The sequence below is a fragment of the Mobula birostris genome, chromosome 3 (assembly GCF_030028105.1).
Source record: "Mobula birostris isolate sMobBir1 chromosome 3, sMobBir1.hap1, whole genome shotgun sequence".
Taxonomy (NCBI): Eukaryota; Metazoa; Chordata; class Chondrichthyes; order Myliobatiformes; family Myliobatidae; genus Mobula; species Mobula birostris.
In genome coordinates, this window is record NC_092372.1 from 2,948,823 (window position 1) to 2,975,955 (window position 27,133).

The 27,133-nt window shown below is 44.2% G+C and overlaps 1 protein-coding gene across 3 annotated transcripts in view; it reads right to left on the reverse strand.

Annotated features, from left to right (window-relative positions):
- Positions 1-4,717: 4,717 nt before the first annotated feature.
- Positions 4,718-27,133, reverse strand: part of LOC140194867 (solute carrier family 49 member A3-like) — a 75,527-nt gene continuing 53,111 nt past the window's right edge. For 2 of the 3 annotated variants that reach the window (XM_072252148.1, XM_072252149.1), the window contains exons 6-10: positions 23,937-24,053; positions 22,593-22,745; positions 16,026-16,183; positions 10,252-10,361; positions 4,718-8,777 (exon numbers count right to left, since the gene is read on the reverse strand). In XM_072252148.1, the coding sequence (XP_072108249.1) occupies positions 8,638-8,777; positions 10,252-10,361; positions 16,026-16,183; positions 22,593-22,745; positions 23,937-24,053 (678 nt within the window). In that variant the 3' untranslated portion in view covers positions 4,718-8,637. Of the gene's footprint in view, positions 8,778-10,251; positions 10,362-11,088; positions 11,598-16,025; positions 16,184-22,592; positions 22,746-23,936; positions 24,054-27,133 lie in introns of those variants that run through there. The other variant, XM_072252150.1, reaches the window with a different exon arrangement.

A 27,133-nucleotide genomic window follows, 5' to 3' on the forward strand; every position in this document is an offset into this window, starting at 1 on the left:
ATTTCCTTTGTGAAGCTGGTGCTCCCACAATTGCAGCTTTCTACAGCGGGTCTTGTAATGTCGCCTGCTATTTGCCACCTTCTTCACAGCAACATTTTCTAGGCAAATGAAGCAAACTGGTTTCCCAGCTTGCTCGATGAAGAAGTAATCTAGTGTCCATCGTCGGAGTGGACTGAGTCAGAGTGGGACGGCTTTGGCTCAACAGGCTTCGGCGAGAACAGGCAGAGGCCAGGGTAGGTTCCGGAAAGTTTTTTGTTCAGATTGTTTAGAGTAGAGAGAATGCCAGGCAGGATGTTGGAATGCTCCTCTTGCAGGATATGGGAAGTCAGGGAGCCCTCCGGTGTCCCTGACAACGACACCTGTAAGAAGTGCATCGAGCTGCAGCTCCTGACAAACCGCGTTAGGGAACTGGAGCAGGAGCTGGATGACCTGCGGATCATTCAGGAGACTGAGGAGATTATAGATAGTAGCTACAGGGAGGTAGTTACACCAAAGGAGCAGAGGACAGGAAATTGGGTCACTGTCAGGCGAGGGAAGAGGAAAGGGCAGGCAGAGCAGGGTTCCCCTGTGGCTATTCCCCTCAACAAGTATACCGCATTGGATACAGTTGGGGGGGATGACTTACCTGGGACAAGCTGCAGTAGCCGGATCTCTGGCACTGAGTCTGGCTCTGCAGTGCAGAAGGGAGGGTGGAAAAAGAGGAGAGCGGTAGTGATAGGGGACTCGATAGTTAGAGGTACAGATAGGAGGTTCTGTGGTCATGACAGAGAATCCAGGATGGTTTGTTGCCTCCCGGGTGCCAGGGTCAAGGATGTCTCTGATCGATTGCATGACATTCTGAAGTGGGAGGGTGACCAGCCAGATGTCATGGTGCACATCGGTACCAATGACGTAGCAAGGAAGAGTGAGGAGGTCCTGGAGAGTGAGTATAGAGAGCTTGGTAGGAAGTTGAAAAGCAGGACCTCGAGGGTGGTAATCTCAGGATTGCTACCTGTGCTAGGTGCCAGTGAGGGTAGGAATAGGATGCGCTCTGGAGGAGGAACAAGTGGCTGAGGAACTGGTGTAGGGGGCAGGGTTTCAGATTTCAGGATCATTGGGACCTCTTCTGGGGCAGTTGGGACCTGTACAAGAGAGACAGGTTACACTTGAACTATAGGGAGACCAATATCCTTTCAGGGAGGTTTGTTAGTGCTGTTGGGGAGGCTTTAAACTAGATTTGCAGGGGGATGGGAACCAGAGTGCCAGAGCTGACAGTGTGGCTGGGGTGAAAATAAATGATGTTAAAAGTTCAAGCAAATCTGCTAATAGAAAGGTTGTGAGTGGTGGTAAAAATCTTCTGAGGTGTATATATTTCAATGCTAGGAGTATTGCGGAGAAGGCGGATGAGTTGAGGGCGTGGATTGACACGTGGAATTATGACGTTATAGCAATTTGTGAAACTTGGCTACAGGAGGGGCAGGACTGGCAGCTTAATATTCCAGGGTTCCGATGTTTCAGATGTGATAGAGGCAGAGGAATGAAAGGTGGGGGAGTAGCATTGCTTGTCAGGGAAAATGTTACAGCAGTGCTCAGGCAGGACAGATTAGAGGGCTTGTCTACTGAGTCCTTATGGGTGGAGCTGAGAAACAGGAAAGGTATGGCCACATTAGTGGGATTGTATTACAGACCACCCAATAGTCAACGAGAATTGGAAGAGCAAATCTGCAGGGAAATAGCAAGCAACTGCAGGAAATATAAAGTTGAGGTGGTAGGGGATTTTAATTTTCCATATATTGATTGGGACTCCCATACTGTTAGGGGTCTAGATGGCTTAGAGTTTGTAAAATGTGTTCAGGAAAGTTTTCTAAACCAATATATAGAGGGACCAACTAGAGGGGATGCAATATTGGATCTCCTGTTAGGAAACCAGTTAGGACAAGTGACGGAAGTCTGTGTAGGGGAGCACTTTGGTTCCAGTGATCATAACACCATTAGTTTCAACTTGATCATGGACAAGGATAGATCTGGTCCTAGGGTTGAGGTTCTGAACTGGAAGAAGGCCAAATTTGAAGAAATGAGAAAGGATCTAAAAAGCGTGGATTGGGACAGGTTGTTCTCTGGCAAAGATGTGATCGGTAGGTGGGAAGCCTTCAAAGGAGAAATTTTGAGAGTGCAGAATTTGTATGATCCTGTCAGGATTAAAGGCAAAGTGAATAGGAATAAGAAACCTTGGTACTCAAGGGATATTGCAACTCTGATAAAGAAGAAGAGGGAGTTGTATGGCATGTATAGGAAGCAGGGAGTAAATAAGGTGCTTGAGGAGTATAAGAAGTGCAAGAAAATACTTAAAGAAATCAGGAGTGCTAAAAGAAGACATGAGGTTGCCTTGGCAGTCAAAGTGAAGGATAATCCAAAGAGCTTTTACAGGTATATTAAGAGCAAAAGGATTATAAGGGATAAAATTGGTCCTCTTGAAGATCAGAGTGGTCGCCTATGTGCGGAACCAAAGGAAATGGGGGAGATCTTAAATAGGCTTTTTGCGTCTGTATTTACTAAGGAAACTGGCATGAAGTCTATGGAATTAGGGGAAACAAGTAGTGAGATCATGGAAACTGTACAGATCGAAAAGGAGGAGGTCCTTGCTGCCTTGAGGAAAATTAAAGTGGATAAATCCCCGGGACCTGACAGGGTGTTGCCTCGGACCTTGAAGGAGACTGGTGTTGAAATTGCAGGGGCCCAGGCAGAAATACTTAAAATGTCACTGTCTACAGGTGAGGTGCCGGAGGATTGGAGAGTGGCTCGTGTTGTTCCGTTGTTTAAAAAAGGATGGAAAAGTAATCTGGAAAATTATAGGCCGGTAAGTTTAATGTCGGTAGTAGGTAAGTTATTGGAGGGAGTACTAAGAGACAGAATCTACAAGCATTTGGATAGGCAGGGACTTATTAGGGAGAGTCAACATGGCTTTGTGCGTGGCAGGTCATGTTTGACCAATCTATTGGAGTTTTTCGAGGAGGTTACCAGGAAAGTGGATGAAGGGAAGGCAGTGGATATTGTCTACATGGATTTCAGTAAGGTCTTTGACAAGGTCCCGCATGGGAGGTTAGTTAGGAAAATTCAGTCGCTAGGTATACATGGAGAGGTGGTAAATTGGATCAGACATTGGCTCAATGGAAGAAGCCAAAGAGTGGTAGTAGAGAATTGCTTCTCTGAGTGGAGGCCTGTGACTAGTGGTGTGCCACAGGGATCAGTGCTGGGTCCATTGTTATTTGTCATCTATATCAATGATCTGGATGATAATGTGGTAAATTGGATCAGCAAGTTTGCTGATGATACAAAGATTGGAGGTGTAGTAGACAGTGAGGAAGGTTCTCAGAGCCTGCAGAGGGACTTGGACCAGCTGGAAAAATGGGCTGAAAAATGGCAGATGGAGTTTAATACAGACAAGTGTGAGGTATTGCACGTTGGAAGGACAAACCAAGGTAGAACATACAGGGTTAATGGTAAGGCACTGAGGAGTGCAGTGGAATGGAGGGATCTGGGAATACAGATACAAAATTCCCTAAAAGTGGCGTCGCAGGTAGAAAGGGTCGTAAAGAGAGCTTTTGGTACATTGGCCTTTATTAATCGAAGTATTGAGTATAAGAGCTGGAATGTTATGATGAGGTTGTATAAGGCATTGGTGAGGCCGAATCTGGAGTATTGTGTTCAGTTTTGGTCACCCAATTACAGGAAGGATATAAATAAGGTTGAAAGAGTGCAGAGAAGGTTTACAAGGTTGTTGCCGGGACTTGAGAAACTCAGTTACAGAGAAAGGTTGAATAGGTTAGGACTTTATTCCCTGGAGCGTAGGAGAGTGAGGGGAGATTTGATAGAGGTATATAAAATTATGATGGGTATAGATAGAGTGAATGCAAGCAGGCTTTTTCCACTGAGGCAAGGGGAGAAAAAAAAACAGAGGACATGGGTTAAGGGTGAGGGGGGAAAAGTTTAAAGGGAACATTAGGGGGGGCTTCTTCACACAGAGTGTGGTGGGAGTATGGAACGAGCTGCCAGACGAGGTGGTAAATGCGGGTTCTTTTTTAACATTTAAGAATAAATTGGACAGTTACATGGATGGGAGGTGTATGGAGGGATATGGTCCGTGTGAGCTCAGTGGGACTAGGCAGAAAATGGTTCGGCACAGCCAAGAAGGGCCAAAGGGCCTTTTTCTGTGCTGTAGTTTCTATGGTTCCATGGTTCTAAGTGTCTTGGAAATTTCGGCACTCAGTGTCTACCTTCCTGCATTTTGCATTCATTGCCATTGGAATGTTTTTCTTTGATTTTATTTCGAAATGCTAATTATTCAACAAGTATTGTAGCTCATGTAAATATCTGGATATTTAGCGTGGATTTCTTGTTAAAACACAGTGATGCTGTTTCTGTTTACAAATTTGAACGATCCCATCTGAAAACCTGTGTGTGCACAGACAGTATCTAATACATATTAATAAGGTAGTCTGCCTTCCCGTCATTCGTACATACCAGTGTTTGGTTTGGAACAAAACGGAACCTGGGGCCAGTGTAACAAGACGCCATACATGCCCATCAGTGTGGTCCCGTGAAACACTCAGAATAAGGAAAAAATCGCTTGCGGCCCGGTCAAAATACCTTTGCAGGCAGGTTACCTACCCCTGCTATATTAACCTGTTTCTTCAGAAATAGATGACTAAAATGTATAGACTAAAACAAAATTAGCAGCAAACTGATTATTTTATTCATTAATGTAACAAAATACCTTATTCTTTACCCCAGGATGAGTTCTCCACGTCAGTAGCTTACACACCTTTCGTTCCACTCCCCAAACTCAGATTGCCCATCACCATTGAGAAGGTCCTCACATCTCGAGGAGTAAGGAGCCTGTCTGTACATGAAAAAGCTGCAAACACACTGGATAAACGTGCTGGTCCCAGTAATTGAGTGATTTACAGTGCTGAATTGTCCTACCAAGCTCGGCGATCAGGGTTCAACTTGTGCAGATTCCACAGCTGAATAACCTTGCTCAGGTCAGGCGAATATCTATGAACTTTACAGATAAGGAACTACAAAGCCCAGGCAGGGCACAATGACAGGTGAAAAGATTTAAAGCAAACTATGCAAAAAGCCACACGTACAATGTCAGTACTAGCTGAACAAACTAAGGCAAAGCAACCAGTTTGGAAAATACATTTGAAATGCACGTTGATAATTGAACAAGGTCTGTACGTAATCATAGTAGCCAGAGATTTTCAAATCGACATTGTATTGATTTAAATGAACGACCACACAAAACATCTGGCTTCTGCCCCCTTCCTTTCCAGTCCTGGCCCAAAACATTGACTGGTTCACTACACGCCACAATTTTGCCTGACTTGCAGAGTTCTTCCAGTTTGTGTGTTGCACCAGATTTCCAGCATTGCTTGAAATCTCATTACTGATTTGAAGATAATGTCACAGTGATTATTCCATGCTGTTTATTATTTATTTCTTTAGCAATACAGCATGGAACAGGCTGATTAACCCTCTCCTAATCATGGGACCGTTTACAATGACCTATGACCTACCCCGTACATCTTTGGACAGTAGGGGGAAACTCACACATTCCACAAGGAGGATGTACAGATACTCCTTACAGAAGATGTCAGGATTGAACTTCAAACTCCAGAACGTGCTCAGCATGCACAGAATAAAAATTTGCTTCCTCACACCAACCATGTGCACAGATCACTTTAACACATGGTCAGGAAATTAAACAAAAGTAAACAGAGATGTTTGATATCTGAACTAGAAACGAGACAGGGCTGGAATGAAGGGTCTTTAACCTGAAATTAGGCAGTGGCTTGGGGGGGTGGGGGGGGTGGCGTCAAAGATGATCTAGAACAAGTAGGAATAAATTTCAAACTGATGGAATTAGTAACAGTGCACACATCACCTGTAGGGCACAATATGTCCCACTTGAGGGCAGCTGTGAGGTTGGATAGAGTCAACAAATAATCTGTTTGCACAAAACTCTCCAAAGACAAACACTGATTCATTGGACATATAATCCCTGGACACTCAGCATGAGAACAGAACAATGAAGAGAGGCTGTTCCAGTCACTGAAACATCTTGGCCATTCTACAAGATCAAAGTTCAACTTGTGCCCCACCTACTGCCCTACCCAAATGGTTCCACAAGAACATTAAATATGACAGGTTTATTTTCTAATTATAGGCAAGTGGAATTTCAGAAACAGGCGGCTCTCACAAATGCAGATGGCAAAACAAGGCCCTGTCCTAATGCTGGAAAACAGATGTAGGAATGAGGGGAGGGACCTCTTGTTCCACTGTAACCTCTCCAAACGTGGAAACGTGGTCACAGCACCGTACACACGGGTACGGAAAATCCCTTCAGCACATACCATGCCAGAATGCTTGTAACCATATCAAATGTATACCTATTGCTACCAAATGAATTATTTGTGATTTAATCTACCATCTCTTTTTCAGGCAGTCAATGGCAGATGAAATTGCCAAATGATATTTTCCAGCTCCTGCCTGGTTCTTAACCCCTCTGGCAGCAGAAGCATTTTATAAAAATGTTGTCTGGAGCCCTGAAGGTTCTTAAACATGGATTAACTCTCCTTTCAGCATGTGGAAAGTGATCCAAGCTCCCCATATCCACGAGGTCCCTCATTCCCTGGATCACATCCTTCCAAACAGCAATGTCCCAATTTGAACCAAGCCAGGAATTCATAGAGCTGGTAGAAGTAGGAGTGCGCAAAAGCAACCTGAAATAATGGTACTGAACGAGTTACTGGAAAACCACAGGACAGACTCAACACACACTTCAAAAGGGAAGGGTAATAGGGCTAAATTGATTCTCATGGGAACACTGTATAATCTAATGCAATTTTGAAAACTTTAGCCACTATCCAAACCAACTTGGGATAGAAATGGGAATAAGAAACTAATCCTTATTGTCCTGTGCATTTTCCACACTGTACCTGGCACCATAACCACGCCTGGCACAGTGACCGCGACTGGTGCCATAACACCTGGCATGGTGACTGCGACTGCCACCATAACCACGCCTGGCACAGTAACCGTGACTGGTGCCATAACCACGCCTGGCACAGTAACCACGACTGGTGCCATAATCACACCTGGCATGGTGACCGTGCCTGGAGCCATAACCACACCTGGCCCTACGACTGCACTTGGCACCATCACGACATCTGCACCATGACCATGCCTGGCGAATGTAAAATGGAACCCCGATCAACAGTTAAATGCAATGAGGTGGCAGGAAAAACTATCAACTACCATTCATCAAAAGCCTCAAACTAATCCACAACCTTTTGGAAGAACTACTGAAGTGCAGAAACGATAAATTATTTACACGTAGTTACCTCCATCTGAGAATATTGCAAGCAATGAATGATCCAGTTGTTCCTGCAACCTTGCAAACATCACAAATAACGTTGGGCTCTAAAGACCAATGAAACCAATCCATTCATTCTCCCTCCGTGACTCTACGCACACATCACGTACTGATGTCTGAAGCCACGGTCTTCTGAGTCAGAGCTAAATATCAGTCCAGCTGATATTTCCAATGTCCGATATTTCAATACAGCTGCAAAAACACTAATAATTAACTCAGCTATGCTGCTTTATCAATAAAGAAAATCTCTTGCTCTCTCCCCACCTTTGACTGACCCCGGTTTTCTCCCTTTTTTTCTGGACTTTCAAATTCCTCAGTATTTTCTTTGCAAAACATTTTGTAAGTGTTTCCTCTGGCTCCTGCACCTCCTGCCCAATGACTGTAGTCAATATTTACAGAAGGTACTTCTACTGAAGGAACCCAGCCTTGTCTAACCAGTCCTCACTCGGTGACAGTGTGTCCCGAGTTTCTGCCCTCATGTGTTTACAGAGCAGACTCGATGGGCTGAATGGCCTAATTCTGCTCCTATGTCTTATGGTCTCACTGTGTGCACAAGGATTAAAAGAGAGTGTGCTCAACTCCTCTCCCCTCTGCATTATTGCACCCTGCCAGCTGGTACAGGACATGTTGGGAGCATTATCTGAGTGAGCATCTCGTCACTTTACTAATTACATTCTAATTCCTACTTTAATCCTTTGTTTGTTCATTTACATGTGTTTGTTTCCAAAGAGCCAGCTTGAATTCTTCACAATTTTGCCTCCCAGAACTGGTGCTTTGTCTCACGGATGTGCAGGAATCATTTTCAACACAGAAGACGCAGTTGGCACATACCAGGCAGCTTGTGAGATGCCATATTCTCAACCAGAGTCCAAATGCATGATCAACTATTTCACAAAACCTATTCTCATTCACAATCCCAAATACCAAAGGATAGTTTCAAATATTAACAGAAATCAAATCTGGCTTTGTCACAAAACTTTGTACATTTAAGAAAAATCGACATACAAAAATATGTTAAAAAGAGTGAATTAGAAAAATCAAAGGTAAAGAAAAAAGACCTGGGTTAAACATACATTGATTAGGAAATATTAGTGTTTGCCAGTGTCCATGTGGTTCATAAAATCAGTTCAATATTATTTTCACAAATATGTCAATAAAATCTCCCTAAAATAATTATTCTACTGGCCACCAAGAAATGGATGGTCCCTGTAAACATGTGATTACTCAGTTGCACGTCCATTGAGAAGGGAAGTCTGCTCACTGCAGTCTTCAGCACTGACTCGCTTGTATGCTGTGTGGAAGAAGAGAGCAAAGCAGCAGGCCTCCAGACTACAGACAGCAGCCATTACCAACGTAGGAACTGTTGAGAGAGAAATAACAGTCACCTTCTGTACAGATGCTGCATCACTTTATGGACATACAATCATATGTATATAAGCTATCTCATATATTTATATTTATTCCATTTTTATTGTGTTCTTCAGCTAAGTGTGTTTTTTGTGCTGAATTGGATTCACAGGAACAATTATTACGTTCTCCTTTACACTTGTGTACTGGAAATGACATTGTTGATGCTTGTAAAGTATTATCCACAGCAAATCACTGCTGATTATAAACTGTGACAGGAGCAGCAGCACTCACTGTCTGGGAAACCCACGGCCCACGCTACGGCATGACGACTTCCACCCGCCCCAACCTCACGCTGAGACATGCTGATCCCCGTGACATGGTGAGACATCAGCCTCTCCCCCTCCCTGCCTCACACCGCAGCGAGACATCGCGTACCCCCACCACATACTCCATAACAGCCGGGCAGGGCAATGTCACATGGAAGTGTCAGGGGAGACGGAGGAATGAGCGACTGTGGTTCAGAGATCCCTCCCTGAAGGAGGAAACACAAGTGGATGGGACGGTACAGACAGAATACAGGATATCAGGTGTGATTAGCAGGACACCGTAGTAACAAATAAACTTGAATCGGATTGAACTCAATTAAAGAGAGCCTTTTCTGGTTGGCTGCCAGTGACTAGTGGTGTTCCACAGGGGTCTGTGTTGGGACCACTTCTTTCTACATCATATGTCAATGATTTAGATGATGGAATTGATGGCTTTGTGGTTAAGTTTGCGGATGATATAAAGACCAATGGAAGGGCAAGTAGTGTTGAGGAAGTGGTGAGGCTGCTGAATGACAGACAGATTAGGAGAATGAGCCAAAAGTGACAGATGAAATACCCTGTTGGGAAGTGTATGGTCATGCAGTTCGGTGGAAGAAATAAAGGTGTAGACTATTTTCTAAACTGGGAGAAAATTCAAAACTTGGAGGTGCAAAGGAGAGCTCGTGTAGGATTCCCTAAAGGTTAATTTGCACGTTGAGAAGAATACCAATACAACGTTGGCATTCATTTTAAGAGGACTAGAATATAAAAGCAAGGATGTAATGCTGAGGCTTTATAAAGCACTGGTGAGGCCTCGCAGTATTTTGAGGAGTTTTGGGCCCCTTATCTAAGAAAGGATGTGCTGACATTGTAGAGGGTTCAGAAGAGATTCACAAGAATGATTCCAGGAATGAAAGGGTTAATGTATGAAGAGCTACATGTTAACACCCAGCAAGTTCCACACCACAGATCACAGTGAAACTTTTGTAGGTTTCTTTGAGCTTTCAGTGATCACAAACCCCTTGCCACTGGGTGGAAAACCTGGACTATTCCTCACCTTTTACCCAACAGCTCTCTATTTATCCACCAAATCAATTCCTCCCAGTTGGCAAAGTTGGAAAAGCCTCTCCTCTAAATAAATTATCTCTCTGTTTTTGAGTAAGAAGCAGATGTACTAACTTGTCCAGTCGAGTGTTGCTCCTACACCAACTTGACATGCAGAACCATCACTGGTCAGTGGCTGAGCAAGTGCAGGCAAAAAGAGAATAAGCAGAGCACCTTGAAGCTGTCTGTGAACGGAGAGGCGGAGAGAGGTTAGACCCAGTATTCCTTGGAGCCGTCTGTGAAAGCAGAGGTGGTTAGACCCGATACGCCTTGGAGCTGTCTGTGCAAGGAAAGGCGGAGAGAGGTTAGACCCGATAGTGCACTACAATCAGATACTTGTTTACAAATGGAAGACAGTGTTAGGTTATTTGAAAATCCCATTCTGCAAGTGAAACACCATAGCCACTCTGTGCCATGCATACCTGCCTGGGGCTGGGCTGGATACAGGCATCTCGACACTTACTTGACTGAAAGAACCTTGGACCCAACAACAAATCCGATCTGAAATCTGAATTATGTGTCCTGATGAAGGGTCTCAGCCTGAAATATCAACTGTTTATTCCTCTCCACAGATGTTGCCTGATCTGCTGAGTTCCCCCAACATTTTGTGTGTGTTGCTCTGCATTTCCAGCATCTGCAGAATCTGCATTCAAACGAACTATCACTGCTTAAAACCGATGGGAACAACACCGATTGTGGTCGGAAGGGCCCACGGAGGATACCTCGGTGGAAGCGCGGGCGTAGATCAGGATACAAGTGCGTGTAAGGAAACAGGGTTTTAAACTCCCTGTACCAACTATCTCGCTGGTGAACATGCAGTCTCTGGTGAATAAAATCGATGATCTCAGAACTATGGTGCTGAATCAGAGGGACATTAGGATTGTGTGTGTCCTTTGTTTCACAAAATCCTGGGTAACCCCTTCCATACCAGATGCAGCGATTCAGATCGATGGGTTTACTAGACACCGTCAGGATAGATCTATAGGGTCTCTCAAAAGCAGAGGTGGAGGAGTACGGCTCATGATCAACTCCTCTTGGTGAGCAAATATATCAGTGCTGTCCCAATTCTGCTCACCAGACCTGGAATATCTAGCAGTAAAGTGCCGTCCTTTTTAACTACCATGAGAGTTCTCTGGGGTCATTTTGGTAGCAGTTTACATTCCACCTCAGGCCAGTGTCAATCAGGCTTTAGATGAACTGAGAAATGTTGTCTATATCAATAATCCAGATGATAATGTGGTAAATTGGATCAGCAAGTTTGCTGATGACACGAAGATTGGAGGCGTTATGGACAGCGAGGAAGGCTTTCAAAGCTTGCAGAGGGATCTGGACCAACTGGAAAAATGGGCCAGTAAATGGCAGATGGAATTTAATGCAGACAAGTGTGACGGGGTCCTGAATTACCCCTGTGAACTGTGCTTCTGTAAAGAGAGAGAGGGAGTTATTTAACACCGACATCTTGTTTTTAAGAGAGAGGGAGAGAGTCGAAGACTGCTCACAGTCCCAAGGACATCGCCTGCTTGCACGTTCTTACAGACAGAGAAGGGAGGAGCTGTTTGAATGGCAGTTGGTACTCAGTACGGGGAGATAAATAGAAGGTCAGATGATAGACCTGAGACACATGGTTTTGGACACTGAATGAGCTTTGTTGTGCTCACAGAAAAAGTGGGTTTTGGAGGATCGATCAGTGGCTCTTGCAGTGTGGAGAAGGTGTGACCGGTGGGGAGTTATTTGTGTGTCAACCATCGACTGGGTTGATAGCTCCACCACAGAAGAACGGTCCCCTTTGTTGTAGTCACAGTCGGTGACTTTTAAAGGATTTTGGAGGACAATGGGAAGATCAACGGCATCAGCTCACCTGAAGACTCAAATCTCTCTCTCTCCATCACTACTCAACTCAATACCACGAACTGAACTGAACTTTACTCATCATCGTAAGACTAACTATTTACCCCTAGACTTGAAGAAGCTAGGTTTTCATATATTCCCACACTTACTGATATACTTACTTATATATAGTCATTGCTAATTTGTTTGATTTATCTGCATTTATATTACTGTATTGCGTAGTTACTAATAAATATCATTAGTTAGTAGCAATACTGGACTCCAAAGGCGTTTTCCATTTCTGCTGGTTCTTTAACCCGTCACAGGGTACGTGACACAAGTGTGAGGTGTTGCATTTTGGAAGGACAAATCAGGGTAGGACATACACAGTAAATGGTAGGGCACTGAGGAGTGCGGAGGAACAAAGAGGTATGGGAGTTCAGATACATAATTCCCTGAAAGTGGCGTCACAGGTAGACAGGGTTGTAAAGAAGGCTTTTGGTATCCTGGCACTCATAAATCAGAGTATTGAGTATAGGAGTTGGGATGTTATGGGGAGGTTGTATAAGACACTGGTGAGGCCAAATTTGGAGTATTGTGTACAGTTCTGGTCACCTAACTGTAGGAAGGATATCAGTAACATTGAAAGAGTGCAGAGAAGATTTACGAGGATGTTGCTGGGTCTTCAGGAGTTGAGTTACAGGGAAAGATTAAACAGGTTAGGACTTATTCCTTGGAGTGTAAAAGAATGAGGGGTGATTTTTATAGAGGTCTACAAAATTATGAGGGGTATAGACAGAGTAAATGTGAGTAGGCTCTTTCCACTTAGATTAGGAGCGATAAATACGAGAGGACATGGTTTTAGGGTGAAAGGGGAAAGGTTCAGGGGGAACATTAGGGGGAACTTCTTCACTCAGAGAGTGGTGGGAGTGTGGAACGAGCTGCCATCTGACATGGTAAATGCGGGCTCGCTCTTAAGTTTTAAGAATAAATTGGATAGATACATGGATGGGAGAGGTCTGGAGGGTTATGGACTGGGTGCAGGTCAATGCGACTAGAGGAATAAAGTTTTGGCACAGGCTAGAAGAGCCGAATGGCCTGTTTTCTGTGCTGTAGTGTTCTATGGTACTATGGGATCAACATGCACGAAACAGCGCACCCTAACACCTTCACCATCGTTTTGGGAGATTTTAACCAGGCCAGTCTGAAAAAAATCACTCAGCAACTACCATTAACACTTGCAATACAAGAGGAAAAAAAACACTGGACCATTGCTACACCACCATCAAGAATGCCTACCGTTCTATTCCACGCCCTCACTTCGGGAAGTCTGATCACCTGGCTGTACTTCTACTCCCTGAGTGTAGGCAGAGACTGAAGACTGCAGCACCAGCAGTGAGGACCAAGAAGGTTTGGACAAGGGAAGCACAGGAGCACCTACAGGACTGCTTTGAATCGGTTGACTGGACCTGGATGAGTATGCTGTAGTTAATCCCGACTTCTTTAAGAACTTTGTGGTTGAGTGTGTGCCCACAAAACTTACTGTACATTCCCAAACCAAAAGCCGTGGATGAACCAGGAGGTACATCGTCTGCTGAAGACTAGATCTGTGGCATTCAAGTCTGGCGACCCAGGCCTGCACCAGAAAACCAGGTCTGATTTGTGGAGGGCTATTTCAAGGGTGAAGAAACAATTCTGAATGAGGTTGGAGGCGACACCGGATGCACGACAACTCTGGCAGAGTCTGCAAGACATTACTTCCTACAAAGTGAAACCCAATAGCACAAATGACAGCGATGCTTCACTACCAGATGAACTCAATGCCTCCTATGCCCACTTTGAAAGGGAGAACACAATTACAGCTGTGAAGATCCCTGCTGCACCCGGTGACCCTGTGATCTCCATCTCAGAGGCCGATGTTAAATTGTCTTTAAAGAGAGTGAACCCTCGCAAGGTAGAAGGTCCCGATAGAGTACCTGGTAAGGCTCTGAAAACCTGTGCCAACCAACTAGCGGGAGTATGCAAGGACATTTTCAACCTCTCACTGCTACGGGCGGAAGTTCCCACCTGCTTCAAAAAGGCAACAATTATACCAGTGCCTAAGAAGAATAATGTGGGCTGCCTTAATGACCATCACGCAAGAGTACTCGCATCTACAGTGATGAAATGCTCTGAGAGGTTGATCATGACTAGACTGAATTCCTGCCTCAGCAAGGACCTGGACCCATTGCAATTTGCCTATCGCCACAATAGGTCAACAGCAGACACAATCTGAATGGCTCTTCACATGGCTTTAGACCACCTGGACAACACAAACACCTCTGCCAGGATGCTGTTCATCGACTATAGCTCAGCATTTAACACCATCATTCCCACAATCCTGATTGAGAAGTTACAGAACCTGGGCCTCTGTACCTCCCTCTGCAATTGAATCCTCGACTTCCTCACTGGAAGACCGGCGCACCTCAGGGGTGTGAGCTTAGCCCACTGCTCTACTCTCTATATTCACATGACTGTGTGGCTAGGCATAGTTCAAATACCATCTATAAATTTGCTGATGATACAACCACGGTTGGTAGAATCTCAGGTGGTGATGAGAGGGCGTACAGGAGTGAGATATGCCAACTAGTGGAGTTGTGTCACAGCAACAACCTGGCACTCAATATCAGTAAGACGAAAGAGCTGATTGTGGACTTCAGGAAGGGTAAGATGAAGAAACACATACCAATCTTCATAGAGGGATCAGAAGTGGAGAGAGTGAGCAGTTTCAAGTTCCTGGTTGTCAAGATCTCCGAGGATCTAACTTGGTCCCAACATATCGATGTAGTTATAAAGAAGACAAGACAGCAGCTATACTTCATTAGCAGTTTGAAGAGATTTGGCATGTCAAGAAATACACTCAAAAATTTCTATAGTTGTACCGTGGCAGCATTCTGACAGGCTGCATCACTGTCTGGTACGGAGGGGCTACTGCACAGGACTGAAAGAAGCTGCAGAAGGTTGTAAATCTAGTCTGCTCCATCTTGGGCACTAGACTACAAGGTACCCAGGATACCTTCAGGGAGCAGTGACTCAGAAAGGCAGCGTCCATTATTAAGGACCTCCAGCACCCAGGGCATGTCCTTTTCTCACTGTTACCATCAGGTAGGAGGTACAGAAGCCTGAAGGCACACACTCAGCGATTCAGGAACAGCTTCTTCCCCTCTGCCATCCGATTCCTAAATGGACATTGAATCTTTGGACACCACCTCACTTTTTTAAAAAAATATACAGTTTTTGCACATTTTTAAAAAATCTATTCAATATACGTAATTGATTTACTTGTTTATTTATTATGATTATGATTTCCTCTCTGCTAGATCATGTATTACATTGAGCTGCTGCTGCTAAGTTAACACATTCCACCTCAGGTGCCGGTGATAATAAACCAGATTCTGATTCTGAAGGGCCTGTTTCTTTGCTATGTGACTATAGCCTTCTAGTTCTTTTTGTATTTACCACAAAAATGCCAGTGCAATCTCCAAAAAACAGTGAGAAGATAACAACTACCTTTCCAATCAGAAACTATTGTTAAATTGATAACTGGAACAATGTCAGTGGAGAATCTTTGCTTCCTTCTCCCTGCAATCCAGGACATGCCATCTTCTCATTGCTACCATGAGAGAGGAGGTACAGGAGCTTCAAAACACACACCCCACATTCACCCAGAACATGCCTTCTTCGCATTGCAACCATCTGGGAAGGGGTATAGGAGCCAGAAGACATACACTCAATATTTATCATGTGAAAATGTATGAAAAGTAAACCATCGAAAGAATGCAGCACTCCAGAACCAGTTGGTCACTTGGTAAAATTTTTGCTGATTTTTTGCTCATATGGGTCACAAGTCTCAAAAGGACGACAGCAAAGGTGTATGTGCTCTGAATTATAATGTTTGACAGTGTAGTTTCTGATTATACAATCCAACGGTCGAGAGAGAGTCGTGGAAAACTGATCTAAATTTAAATGCAATTATTAATTACCCAGAGACAAAGATGAGTCCAGCAGATGTTGCTTCCCCCACAGGGTACGAACATTCCACGGCAAGCTCCATGCCCACTGGATACATAGAGAAGCCAAGGAAGCCGAACAGTGAACACATGAGGGCCAGCAGGAACTTCTGTCCGTGCATTCGAGAGACCTGCAGGGGCACAATATCAACACAGTGATGTTCTGAGAACTTCCAGAGCATTCACTACAATCCCCCCCTTAACCAACCTAGTCAGAACAATCCAATCCATCCTTTCACTCACAGATAGGTAAATATCTGGGAGATGAATAGCTTCTAAATCCACCTGTCATGTTAGTATACAGCACACATAGTTGTACTTGAACCTTGAATCACTGCCCACCTGTACCTGCTGCCCACGAGGAGACTTCGCCAGTAGAAGGGGAACCAGACCTGCACGCACGGCCACCACAGATCAGAACCTGGATCTCGCTCATGGGTACAATAATCCAAAGTTGGCATGGAACTTACCTTATCTTCCTGTCTGAATCTGTGAATATTCAGGTCAGTGCTCTCAGCACCAGATATGGGAATCTGCTAACTTAATGCCACACCGATCCTAACTCTGGGCTTTTTAGTTTTCATTCCCAGATGAGTGACAAATGTGTTGTGTTAAATCACAGGAAGCCTTGAGTCATACTAAGCATCACAAACTGTGTATTATTCTCCCAGCTATTTGGATAATTAGTTTCCCCAGGAGAGGGGTGGCACTCCTGTCTGACAGATTCCAGCCCCACTCAAGTCCCCCCCACCATGTTCACTGGCATCTGACTAGCCTCCCTCCAGTAAATGGCCAACCCTGATTATCTCCTGCCCCCAATACCTCACGAAGGGTCTCGGTCTGAAAGGTCGACTGTACCTCTTCCTAGAGATGCTGCCTGGCCTGCTGCGTTCACCAGCAACTTTGATGTGTGCTGCTCTCATTTTTAAAATGTTCACTTGTCCTCGTGTATAAATGCTTCTTGTGCCTGGGCAGTTCTTGCTCCTGCAGACATGGCATTTGACCAGTGTTGCTCCGCAGAGCGAGTTTAAACACTCTGGGCCAACCAGAGGGGAAACAAACCACTATAGATTTCTGCTCCAGCATCTTTCAAGTGAAAGGTATTGAGGGTAATGGTGTAGTACAGTTAGTTCTGATTAATTGGGCCATCAGTTCGTCAGGGCAGCTCTTAAAGAACAACAATTCAAGGAAATAGCCAGCATTCCCTTCATATATTTGGATCACTATGCCGTTTAATTGGGATGGGAGACTATTCCTGAGAAGTTTCTAAATATCGTTAGTCGTGTGCACTTGTGTGGCTGTTAAGTCACAATACTGTGCTGAGAACAAAAACAGCTTTAAATTGAAGTGTCAGGTGCATGTCCTTGTGTTATGATATTATTTCGGCCGATGGATGCGGATTCAAAAAGCAGTGATTTTTAAATAATTTTGTTTTTTTTAAGACTTCATGTAGGAAGACAATGAAGTCAGTCTATAACCTACATACATTGGACGGCAGTTTATATTGATCTCCATCAGTTTTCCGTGTTTTCTTTCTTTTTGCCAAATGGCAGGCGGACGATACATTAGTTTTTGTGCAAGGAGGGAGTTGGGGATATGGGGTCTGATGATCGTGTTGGTGTTTGCCTGTGTGGGAGGTCTGTGAGAGAGGGGGTTGGGAGTTCGATGGCATTGTCGCTGTTCTTTTCTGTGAGGGAGGGGGTTTGGTTTGAGGTCTGCAAGTTTTGTTTCTTTTTCTTCTTCATGCAGGGAGGGGGTGGGGGTTAATGTCTTTTCTTTCAAAAACCCCCGTGGTCTTTTTGTATTCAGACCATAAGATATAGAAGAAGTAGGCCATTCAGCCCATTGAATCTGCTTCCCCATTCAATCATGGGCTGATCCAATTCTTCCAGTCATCCCCACTCCCCTGCCTTCACCCCATACCCTTGGATGCCCTGGCTAATCAAGAACCTATCTATCTCTGCCTTAAATACACCCAATGACTTGGCCTTCAAAGCACTCACGGCAACAAATTCCACAGATTTACCACCCTCTAACTAAAGTAATTTCTCTGCATCTCTGTTTGAATTGGGTGTCCTTCAATCCTAAAATCGTGCCCTCTTGTCCTAGACTCCCCTACCATGGGAAATAATTTTGCCATATCTAATCTGTTCAGGCCTTTTAACATTAGGAATGTTTCTATGGGATTCCCCCCTCATTCTCTTGAACTCCAGAGAATACAGCCCAGGAGCTGCCAGATATTCCTCATACGGTAACCCTTTCATTCCTGGAATCATTCTTGTGAAACTTCTCTGAACCCTCTCCAATGTCAGTATATCCTTACTAAAATAAGGAGCCCAAAACTGCACACACTACTCCAAGTGTGGTCTCATGGGTGCCTTATAGAGCCTCAACATCACATCCCTGCTCTTATATTCTATACCTCGAGAAATGAAAGCCAACATTGCATTCGCCTTCTTAACCACTGCCTCAACCTGGAAGTTAACCTTTAGGGTATCATTGAAACATAGAAAATCTACAGCACAATACAGGCCCTTCAGCCCACAATGCTGTACCGAACATGTAGAAATTACCTAGGGTTACCCATAGCCCTCTATTTTTCTAAGCTTCAAGTACCTATCCAGGAGTCTCTTAAAAGACCCTATCGTATCCGCCTCCACCACCATCACCATTCCACACACTCACCACCCTCTGCATAAAAAACCTATCCCTGACATCTCTGTACCTGCTTCCAAGCACCTTAAAACTGTGCCCTCCGGTGTTAGCCAATTCAGCCCTGGGGAAAAGATCCACACGATCAATGCCTCTCATCATCTTGTACACATCTATCAGGTCACCTCTCATCCTCTGTCGCTCCAAGGAGAAAAGGCCGAGTTCACTCAACCTATTCTCATAAGGCATGCTCCCGAATCCAGGCAACACCCTTGTAAATCTCCTCTGCACCCTTTCTATAGTTTCTACATCCTTCCTGTAGTGAGGTGACCAGAACTGAGCACAGTATTCCAAGTGGGGTCTGACCAGGGTCCTATATAGCTGCAACATTACCTCTCGGCTCCTAAACTCAATCCCACGATTGATGAAGGCCAATGCACCATATGCTTTCTTAACCAGAGTCAACCTGCGCAGCTGCTTTGGGTGTCCTATGGACTTGGATCCTAAGATCCCTCTGATCCTCCACACTGCCAAGAGTCTTCCCATTAATTCTATATTCTGCCATCATATTTGACCTACCAAAATGAACCACCTCACACTTATTTCGGTTGATCTTCATCTGCCACTTCTCAGCCCAGTTTTACATCCTATCGATGTCCTGCTGTAACCTCTGACAGCCCTCCATACTATCCACAACACCCCCAACCTTTGTGTCATCAGCAAATTTACTAACCAATCCCTCCACTTCCTCATCCAGGTCAATTATAAAAAATCACGAAGAGAAGGGGTCCCAGAACAGATCCCTGAGGCACACCACTGGTTGCCGACCTCCATGCAGAATATGACCTGCCTACAACCACTCTTTGCCTTCTGTGGGCAAGCCAGTTCTAGAACAACAAAGCAATGTCCCCTTGGATCCCATGCCTCCTTACTTTCTCGATAAGCCTTGCATGGGGTACCTTATCAAATGCCCTGCTGAAATCTATATACACTACATCTACTGCTCTTCCTTCATCAATGTGTTTAGTCACATCCTCAAAAAATTCAATCAGGCTCGTAAGGCACAACCTGCCTTTGACAAAGCCATGCCGACTATTCCTGATCATATTATCCCTCTCCAAATGTTCATAAATTCTGCCTCTCAAGATCTTTTCCATCAACTTACCAACCACTGAAGTAAGACTCACTGGTCTATAATTTCCTGGGCTATCTCTACTCCTTTTCTTGAATAAGGGAACAATATCTACAACCCTCCAATCCTCCGGAACCTCTCCCGCCCCCATTGATGATGCAAAGATCATTGCCATAGGCTCAACAATCTTCTCCCTCACCTCCCACAGTAGCCTGGGGTACATCTCATCCGGTCCTGGCGACTTATCCAACTTGATGCTTTCCAAAAGCTTCAGCGCATCCTCTTTCATAATGTCTATATGCTCAAGCTTTTCAATCTGCTCTAAGTCATCCCAACAATCACCAAGATCCTTTTCCGTAGTGAATACTGATGCAAAGTATTCACTAAGTACCTCTGCTATCTCCTCCGGTTCCATACACACTTTTCCACTGTCACACTTGATTGCTCCTATTCTCTCACGTCTTATCCACTTAGTCTTAACATACTTGGAGAATGCCTTGGGGTTTTCCTTAATCCTGCTCGCCAAGGCCTTCTCATGGCCCTTTCTGGCTCTCCTAAATTCATTCTTAAGCTCCTTCCTGCTAGCCTTATAACCTTCTAGATCTCTATCATTACCTAGTTTTTTTTAACCTTTCGTAAGCTTTTCTTTTCTTCTTGACTAGATTTTCAACAGCCTTGGTACATCACAGTTCCTGTACCCTACCATCCTTTCCCCGTCTCATTGGAAAGTATCTATGCAGAACGCCACTCAAATATCCCCTGAATATTTGCCACATTTCTGTCGTACATTTCCAAGAACATCCGTTCCCAGTTTATGCTTTAAGTTCCTGCCTGATAGCTTCATATTTCCTTTACTCCAATTAAATGCTTTCCTAGCTTGTCTGTTCCTATCCCTCTCCAATGCTATGGTAAAGGAGATAGAAATGTGATCACTATCTCCAAAATGCTCTCCCACTGAAAGACCTGACACCTGAACAGGTTCATTTCCCAACAGCAGATCAAGCACAGCCTCTCCTCTTGTAGGCTTATCTACATATTGTGTCAGGTATCCTGCACAAGGACTCCCAAGTCCCTTTGCATCTCTGCATTTTGAATTCTCTCTCCATCTAAATAATAGTCTGCCCATTTATTTCTTCCACCAAAGTGCATGACCATACACTTTCCAACATTGTATTTCATTTGCCACTTTTTTGCCCATTCCCCTGAACTATCTAAGTCTCTCTGCAGGCTCTCTGTTTCCTCAACACTACCCACTCCTCCACCTATCTTTGTATCATCAGCAAATTTAGCCACAAATCCATTAATCCCATCATCCAAATCATTGATATACATCGTAAAAAGCAGTGGTCCCTATACCAATCACTGTGGAACTCCACTAGTAACCAGGAGCCAGCCAGAATAGGATGCCTTTATTCTCACTCTCTGTTTTCTGCCGATCAGCCAATGCTCCACCCATGCTAGTAACTTCCCTGTAATTCCATAGGCTCTTCGCTTGCTAAGCAGCCTCATGTGCGGCACCTTGTCAAAGGCGTATTGAATGGCTATCTGGGGAAGAAGAATATCAGAGATGTATTGTACATGCATACTTTGACAATAAAATGAATCTCTGAACGTTTCTGAGATGTCTGCACTGGTTTGGTTCATTTACAGTCAGTCAATCGAATGAGCACACACTGAATGAATTCCTCCATCGATAACTACTAGGAACTAGTACACAGTTTTATAGTGCTGTAGTAGCATTGGTAATGTTCTAATTTCGTGTCTATTTCATTTAAATACATAATTTGTTACTTGATTAAATGGTAATTTGTCTATTTTATACCTTTTAACTATTTCCATGAAACTTCGGCTAGTTGGGGCAGCCGCTTAATTGGGCCAAAATATACTGGTCCCGATGTGTCCTAATTAACCAGAATCCACTGTACTGAGTATTGAGGGTAGTAGGGAATTACTGAGTATTGGGAGTATTAGGGAAGTACTGAGTATTTTGGGTATTTAGGGTATTAGGGAAGTACTGAGCATTGAGGGCATTAGGGAAGTATTGAATATTTGGTGTATTAGGGAAGTATTGAGTAATGAGGGTATTGGGGCATTAGGGAAGTATTGAGTAATGAGAGTATTGAGTATTAGGGAAGTACAGAGTATTGAGGGTAATAAGGAAGTACTGAGTATTGGGAGTATTTGGCAGTATTAGGGAAGTACAGAGTATTGAGGGTATTAGGGAAGTACTGAGTATTGAGGGTATCAGGGAAGTACTGAGTATTGAGGGTATTAGGAAAGTACTGAGTATTGAGGGCATTAGGAAAGTACTGAGTATTGAGGGTATTAGGGAAGTACTGAGTATTGAGGGTATTTGGGAAGTATTGAGTATTGGGAGTATTTGGGGTATTAGGGAAGTACTGAATATTGGGGCTATTGGGTATTAGGGAAGTTCTGAGTATTGGGAGTATTAGGGAATTACTTGATATTGGGGTATTAGGGAAATACAGAGTATTAGGAGCATTTGAAGGTATTAGGGACTATGGAGTACTGAGAGTATTTAGGAATTACTGAGTATTGGGGTATTAGGGAATTACTGAGTACTGGGGTATTCAGGAAGTATTGAGTATATGGAGTATTTGTGGGTATTAGGGAAATATTGAGTATTGGGGTATTAGAGAATTACTGAGTATTGGGGTATTCGGGAAGTATTGAGTATTAGGAGTATTTGGGGGTATTAGGGAAATACTGAGTATTGAGGTATTGAGGATACTTACTAGTGCAAAGCCAATACAGGCTAAAGCAGTGAGACAATAGTAAATTTTCGTAGTTTCCATAAAATGTCTTGTTTTATCCACGTATAATCCAAGCAGGAATGCACCCACAATGCCAAACACAATAAACAAGGCTCCACAGATCCCTGCAAAACTCTGTCACAAAGAGGAGAAATGTCATTATATAAACCAGTCAGGAATTATACTCATAACGGAAGAATCTTCCACACACTTGTAATGCACCTCTGCTCAGTCTGATCTAATCCCAGTTACTGCCCAACCATCCCACAAACCCAGTGACTGCAGAAGAGAGACCACATCCACAGGCTCTGACAGGAGTAGGGAGAAAGGGTCGTGGGGGAGGGGGAGTTTGAGTGGTTGTGGGGGAGAAGGGGGAGGGTTCTGGGCAAGGGGTGCTGTGGATGTGGGAGGGGGCGAGAGACGGGTGTGGGGGTGAGAGATGGGAGGGAGATTGTATAGGGACAGTGGGGGAGGGGGAGTTGGTTGTGGGGGAGGGAGGTTGTGGGCCAGGGGAAGGGGTGTTGTATGGGGGCAGTGGGGGAGGGGGGGTTGGTTGTGGGGGAGAGACGGTTTCCTGGGGGTGGGGGGAGGAGACAGGTTCCTGGGGAACCATGGGGGGAGGAAGGGGGGCCGTGGGACGATGGAAGGAGTCATGAGGTGGAGCAGATTGTCATGAGGGAGTGAGGGTTTGGAAAAAAGACCATCAGCCATTCCTTTCCTCTCAATAGTGGTTGTTGAGTCTAGTGTCCAGGTAGAGAGATCCGTGAAGCAATCAAAGACACAGATAGTAACATACAGTGTCTCCAGCAGCAGTTATCAGCCAGAGTGGAGCCTGAGCTCCACACCTCACAGAGGAGTTGCATCATTTGATAGGGTGGGTAAGAAGCCGTATGGTGTGTTAGTTTTTCTTAGGCAGGGGATTGAGTCAAGTGCTGCAAGATTTGAGAGTCGTGGGCGCGTGAAACACCCTGCTAGGGGTGATGGTAGATTCAAGTACATTAGGGACATTTAAGAGGCATTTAGATCGACAAATGGGTGACAGGAAAATGGAGGGCCATTTAGGAGGGAAGAGTTAGACTGACGTTAGGGTAAGTAAAAGGGTCGTTGCTACATTGTAAACCAAAGGGCCTGCACAGTGCTATGATGTCTATGTTCTACGTTCCACCTCTTGATGTAAATGTTCAGAATATTGACGCAGACCTGATATTCTCCAACAATAAACAATCACTCATCATTTTTCAAGTGTAAATGCCAGTTTTGTTCTGGGAGAAGTTGATGTTTTAGGGGAAAAGAAGCAATTAGATGAATTGTAAACTATGGACTTACATTTGAGTATCCCCGGACACATACAATCTGCTGTAAGAGTGCAGAGAAGGCCGTAAACACACCGACTCCTCCCCCAAAGCAGATCATCATGATCATGTATGCCTTGTTCTTCAATAACTGCAATTTAAGAATCAAAGAACAGATTAGAACATAACTAAAAATCTATATCTTCAATGCCTACATCAAATGTTCAAACAGGCAGATGACATAGGTCTTTAGACAGTTGAGTCAGCTTAGCCACCTCAACATGGTCAATCCATTTTACCACTCAACCCCATCCTTCTGCCTTCTCCCCTTAACCTTTCATACCTTGAATTATCAAGAATTTATCAACCTCCACTTTAAATACACCCAAAGACTTGGCTTGTACAGCCACCTGTGGCAACCAATTCTGTACATATACATCTCTCTGGCTAAAGAAACTCTTCATCTTCCTTCCAAATGGATGTTCCTCAATCCTGAGCTGTACCCTCTGGTCCTAGACTCCTCCACCACAGGAAACATTCACATCATATCCATTCTATCAAGACCTTTCAACATTTGATAGGTTTAAAAGAGATCTGCCCTAACTCTTCTAGATTCCAGCAAGTAAATCAGAATCAAGTTTATTGTCACCGGCGTGTGACACGAAATTTGTTAACTTAGCAGCAGCAGTTCAATGCAATACATAATATAGGAGAGAAAAAAAATAACAATAATAAACAAGTATATCAATTACGTATATTGAATAGATTAAAAAAGTGCAAAAAAATAGAAATACTGTATAAAAGTGAGGTAGCGTTCAAAGATTTAACGCCCATTTAGGAATCAGATGGTAGAGGGGAAGAAGCTGTTCCTGAATCACTGAGTGTGTGCCTTCAGGCTTCTGTACCTCCCACCTGATGGAAACAGTGAGAAAAGGGCATGACCTGGATGCTGGAGGTCCTTAATAATGGACGCTACCTTTCCGAGACAACGTTCCCTAAAGATGTCCTGGGTACTTTGTAGGCTAGTACCCAAGATGGAGCTGACTAGATTTACATCTTTCTGCAGCTTCTTTTGGTCCTGTGCAGTAGCCCCTCCATACCAGACAGTGATGCAGCCTGTCAGAATACTCTCCATGGTACAACTATAGAACTTTATAGAACAATAGAAGTAAATTCCCAAAAGCGAAAAAAATGCTCCTCATACAATAACCCTTTCACAACCAGACAGATTCTCCTTAAACTCCTCTGAACCCTGTCAGCACACCTTTTCTAACATAAGGAGCCCAAAACTGCTCACAATACTCCAAGTGAGGCCTCAAAAGTGCTTTATAAAGTCTCAACATTACATCCTTGCTTTTATATTCTAGTCCTCTCAAAATGTTTGCTAACATTGCATTTGCCACTGACTCAACCTGCAAGTTAACCCTCAGGGAATCCTGCATGAGGACTCCCAAACCCCTTGGCACCCCGGATTTCTAAATTTTCTCCCCATTTAGAAAATAGTCTACGCCTTTAGTCCTACTACCAATGTGTATGAAAATGCACCTCCCAATTCCATCTGCTACTTTGTCCATTCCTCTAATGTGTCAAAGTCCTCTCAAAGTTCAAAGTAAATTTATTATCAAAGTACATATATGTCATAGATTTATTTTCTTGTGGGCAACCTCCCTGATTCCTCAACACTACCTGCCCCTCCATCTACATTCATATTGTCTACAACCTTGGCCATCAATTCCGTCATCCAGCTTGCACCATCCTGCCAGTGTCTTCTACAGTGAAGACAGATGCAAAAAACTGATTCAATTTGTCTGTCATTTCCTTGTCCCTCATTATTACCTCTCCAGCATTGTTTTCCAGTAGTCCGATATCAACTCTTGCCTCTCTTTTGCACTTTATGTATACAACATAGAATAGTACAGCACAGTACAGGCCCTTTGGCCCACATTGTTGTGCTGACCCTCAAACCCTGCCTCCCATATAACCCCCCCACCTTAAATTCCTCCATATACCTGTCTAGTAGTCTCTTAAATTTCACTGGTGTATCTGCCTCTACCACTGACTCAGGCAGTGCATTCCACACACCAACCACTCTCTGAGTAAAAAAACCTTCCTCTAATATCCCCCTTGAACTTCCCACCCCTTACCTTAAAGCTATGTCCTCTTGTATTGAGCAGTGGTGCCCTGGGGAAGAGGCGCTGGCTATCCACTCTATCTATTCCGCTTATTATCTTGTACACCTCTATCATGTCTCCTCTCATCCTCCTTCTCTCCAAAGAGTAAAGCCCTAGCTCCCTTAATCTCTGATCATAATGCATACTCTCTAAACCAGGCAGCATCCTGGTAAACCTCCTCTGTACCCTTTACAATGCTTCCACATCCTTCCTATAGTGAGGTGACCAGAACTGGACACAGTACTCAAAGTGTGAAGTATCTGAAGAAACTTTTAGTATCCTCTTTAATATTATTGACTCATCTCCACCAACAAACTAGAATCGCTGGGGGGTGGGAACCGAACTGAAGAGACTGAGGAAGAGGAGGTTGGCTCACAAATAGAGAAAGTTTGGAGACAGTGTGAGAGGAAGGATAGGCAGGTGATAGAGAAGGGTCACGCTCAGACCGAAGGTTTGAGGTGTGTCTATTTTAACGCAAGGAGTATTGTGAACAAAGTGGATGAGTTTAGAGCGTGGATCAGCACTTGGAGCTATGATGTGGTGGCCATTACAGAGACTTGGATGGCTCAGGGGCAGGAATGGTTACTTCAAGTGCCAAGTTTTAGATGTTTCAGAAAGGACAGGGAGGGAGGCAAAAGAGGTGGGGGCGTGGCACTGTTGATCAGAGATAGTGTCACGGCCGCAGAAAAGGTGGACGTCATGGAGGGATTGTCTATGGAGTCTCTGTGGGTGGAGGTTAGGAACAGGAAGGGGTCAATAACTCTACTGAGTGTTTTTTATAGGCTGCCCAATAGTAACAGGGATATCGAGGAGCAGGTAGGGAAACAGATCCTGGAAAGGTGTAATAATAACAGAGTTGTCGTGATGGGAGATTTCCCAAATATCGATTAGCATCTCCCTAGAGCAAGGGGTTTAGATGGGGTGGAGTTTGTTAGGTGTATTCAGGAAGATTTCTTGACACAATATGTAGATAAGCCTACAAGAGGAGAGGCTGTACTTGATTTGGAATTGGGAAATGAACCTGGTCAGGTGTCGGATCTCTCAGTGGGAGAGCATTTTG